The following is a 3,216-nucleotide window of genomic DNA, read 5'->3' on the forward strand; positions in this document are numbered from 1 at the left end:
AAATGACAAAAAGTACTTTACTAACTGCCAACTTGCCAAATCAGTCAGTCATTCATAGTGCTTTTGGCTCTTAGATAATGGTTGAACATCACTATTACTTCTTTTCTGGCTAACTTACAACTTGATTGACAGAATAGCATTAAATGGTGCAGAGCTTTATAAAAGAAAAAGATTCCTCCTTCATTTCCTACTTATTAAGATGCTCAAACATTTTACAATAACGAATAAAAAGACATAAAAAGTACTTTACTAACTGCCAGCCTGCCGAGTGAATCACAGCCATTCATACTAATTTGGTTCTTGATAAGGATGATCAAAACTTTTGTGGCTAAGGAATTGGCTCATAGAATAGCACTAAATAGGATGAATGTTTCGCTGTTCATCCTCACCAAGAAATAGTACTCTAAGGGCACCCTACTAGATAACCTATAGATACAATCATGCACATAAATACATATTATATACTGCATGATCACATAATCTCAATCTTGCCGGTAAGAAGCCTTTATTGTCAAATACCCTTTTTCTATGTAGTGCCTTTACTGCCCAAATCAGCAGCAGCTTGGGCAGCTTTGCTCAGAACTCCGGAAACCCACAAGGCTCCTGCGGAAAAGTACCTGCTATTGACAACTGCTGTTCCTGCATGGCTCACGGTTTGCTGGGCTACTGCCAGCGCTAACTTGGTCTTCTCTGAGACATGATAATTGTTTTCAATAGCTCTAACAGCTTCTGCACCAGCACTGATTTTATCATTTATACCAATTCTCTTGCCCAAAGATACCACCTTAGCAGCAGCACTCGCCGAGACTTGATGAGCCTCGTCAAAGGATTTTGCCTTGCTCAATGCATCTTTCCCCAAAACATACCCCTTGGATAGCATCGAAGTAACTACTTCCTGGGCCGTGGTTACTGCCCCACCGGGAGTCCGCACAAAATAACTAGCCTGTGTTATTTATCATGACCCATGTTAATCAGTTCTACAAAAATACCAGATCACACAATTCAATGTTTTATGTATATTTCTACCATATTTGTTTAGCATAATTAGTCATCATGATGATATTACTCCATCCCCAAAAAGACAACCCAAAAAGTGCTTAAAAGTTAAGAGGGTTTACCTCAGGGTCCTCAAACTCATGTTCAAGCCTCCATGATGGATTATTCCAAAGGTCAAAAGACTGATCACTGCCCCCCCAATTGACTATGCACACTCTCTGGTCTATTATGGTTGCTCCCTGTACGAAAATGCATTGCGTTAAACTGAAAAAACAAATGCTCAGATGGATTTGACAGCAGACATGCGAAAACTATTTCTAACGCTTCCATTGAACAGTTTAAACGAGCAGAGACCTATCTAAACCCGGGTATGATACACACATCAAGGTCTCAAAGCTGAAAGTTGTATATCTCGAATTCCAGGAGTTAATATTTAACATGTTGGCATTTGCGTGTATTCAAAATATGCATCCTTAAGATTTGCAACCTCTAGGAGCAGATCAAGCCTAGGTTTAGATGAATCTGTGCTAGTGTCCATGTGTAATACATCCAATGCGCCATCCAGCCTACCCACCCTACCTGGGCTGTAGATGGCCTTGTTTCAACATTCTCTCAGTGCAATCACTGTGAATTTAGAAATACTTTTCTCAAGAAGACCGATAACAAAGTGGGAATCCGGATAACCTTCAGTAATGGTTGGCATTACTGTGACAACAACTTTATAGGCTAACTATACATGATCTGAATGCAAAAGAACAAAGTTTCAAATTCAAAACTGAGTATATGCAAAATGTTTTAGACAGCTGAGTTCCTTAGTAGATTTTAGAACAACAGGAACAGAAACCCACAAAAGCATAGGTGCAACCTATCCATGGATGGTGTATCTTGAAGCTTGCAATTAAAAGCCAAACTTACGCTCAACAGAACAGCAGTTTCCACAGCATAGGGCTCCTTGAAAGTGACAAAAGCAACCTGAGCCTCCTCTCCAGTTCTGTCAACAAAAAAAAACATGCAGTATAGATTTGTTCAGCAGCTTGTGGTCAATTGGTTAAATCCAAGCAAACTCAAAGCTCAAACCGAGGTTCAAACCCCCTAAAGACACGTTACTGCCTTAATGCAGCCAAAACGGACTGGGTGAAAGCCCTGGCGACCTTGATAAGTAAAGGTTTGGGAAAAAAAACAGAAAAGATCCCCAAAATCTTGAGCCAACCTCTCTAATTTAACAATTCCCGGCGACCTTAATCAGTATATATTTAAATAAACACAACGAAAAAAAAAAATCCCTAAAAACTTGCGCTTACCTCTCCAATTCAACGCTTTCAACAGTTCCAGAGTGGGAGAAGAAATCTCTGACAATCTCTTCGGTTGCATTTGGAGATAAATTCATCACTTGCACGGTGTAATTCTGCATTATCTCAGTGTGAGGCATTGTTTCTCTTAAAATTCGGTTTCTCACCCTTTATGCAAACCCTACGCACTGAAAAATCCTAGGAACTCAGAGACAACTGCATAACAAATATATCCAAATTGCCAAAAGAGATTACAGTTTATCAGATGGGCAACAAAAATTGAAACAGTAAGACATCCAATCTTCCCTTTGGACAGGACATATAAAGATCTGTCCACTGAATTAGCCTTACCATTCAAATAATTCAATTTAAAAACCCTAACCCAAATCAATCTGATACAAGCCATACAAAAATCACACCCACCAGCTCACCATGAGGAAGAGAAACAAGGAAATTGATGTCACAAAACAGTAAAAACTAGTATGAAACGCCCAATTAACAGACAGACTTACCATGGCCGACGAGCTCACGAGCCTCAAGTATTGCTTGTCCCTGTATGGTGCAGATTCCAATAAGTGATCGATGACATCTTGGAGATGAGTACCACGCTTTTCTTTATGGGAAATTGTTTCGACTCGCGCAAGAAATGGACAAAACGAAGAGACCTTTCATTGGTTAAATAGTCCGTGAGTGGCCAGGCACTCATCATAGGCTACATGATGATGAATATAAATATTATGATACATAAATTAAGGAACGAGATGGAGTAATTTTTTATTATTACTTAACATAAAGTAATCAATATATTTTATAAAATTAAAAGATAAAATATTAAGAAAAATAGTGAAATTTAAATCGGTCAAATGGGATTGGAGGAGCTCATACAACCATTTGAATATTGAAAAATGAGTCTTAAAATAATAATCAATAT

At 38.6% G+C, this 3,216-nt stretch overlaps 1 protein-coding gene across 6 annotated transcripts; it reads right to left on the reverse strand.

Moving 5' to 3' along the window:
* Positions 1-225: 225 nt before the first annotated feature.
* On the reverse strand, positions 226-2,956 carry LOC149163441 (RNA-binding (RRM/RBD/RNP motifs) family protein). Of its 6 annotated transcripts, none has more exons than XM_089431726.1 (5): positions 2,798-2,956; positions 2,298-2,401; positions 1,912-1,987; positions 1,119-1,235; positions 226-943 (listed from the first exon to the last, which is right to left on the reverse strand). In XM_089431726.1, exons 1-5 carry the CDS (start codon positions 2,798-2,800, stop codon positions 527-529), a joined length of 717 nt encoding a protein of 238 aa, XP_089287852.1. In that variant the 5' UTR covers positions 2,801-2,956; the 3' UTR covers positions 226-526. The 6 variants fall into 6 exon arrangements, with proteins under 6 accessions (XP_089287852.1, XP_089287851.1, XP_089287848.1 ...); XM_089431725.1 differs by having other exon boundaries at positions 2,298-2,473; positions 2,798-2,954; XM_089431722.1 differs by having other exon boundaries at positions 2,298-2,501; positions 2,798-2,954.
* Positions 2,957-3,216: the final 260 nt, after the last annotated feature.

This window comes from Pinus tabuliformis, chromosome 5_1, assembly GCF_031772625.1.
Source record: "Pinus tabuliformis cultivar Carrire ecotype Pingquan chromosome 5_1, CPIR1, whole genome shotgun sequence".
NCBI classification, from domain to species: domain Eukaryota; kingdom Viridiplantae; phylum Streptophyta; class Pinopsida; order Pinales; family Pinaceae; genus Pinus; species Pinus tabuliformis.

What these genes read in the sequence shown, in the direction of transcription:
- LOC149163441 (XM_089431725.1), bottom strand. Translation starts at nt 2,425, where the DNA reads ATGCCTCACACTGAGATAATGCAGAATTACACCGTGCAAGTGATGAAT. An exon ending in GAAAGCGTTGAATTGGAGAG is followed by an intron (nt 1,988 to 2,297) that starts GTAAGCGCAAGT and finishes TTTTGTTGACAG; the next exon opens with AACTGGAGAGGAGGCTCAGG. An exon ending in AAACTGCTGTTCTGTTGAGC is followed by an intron (nt 1,236 to 1,911) that starts GTAAGTTTGGCT and finishes ATTTTCGTACAG; the next exon opens with GGAGCAACCATAATAGACCA.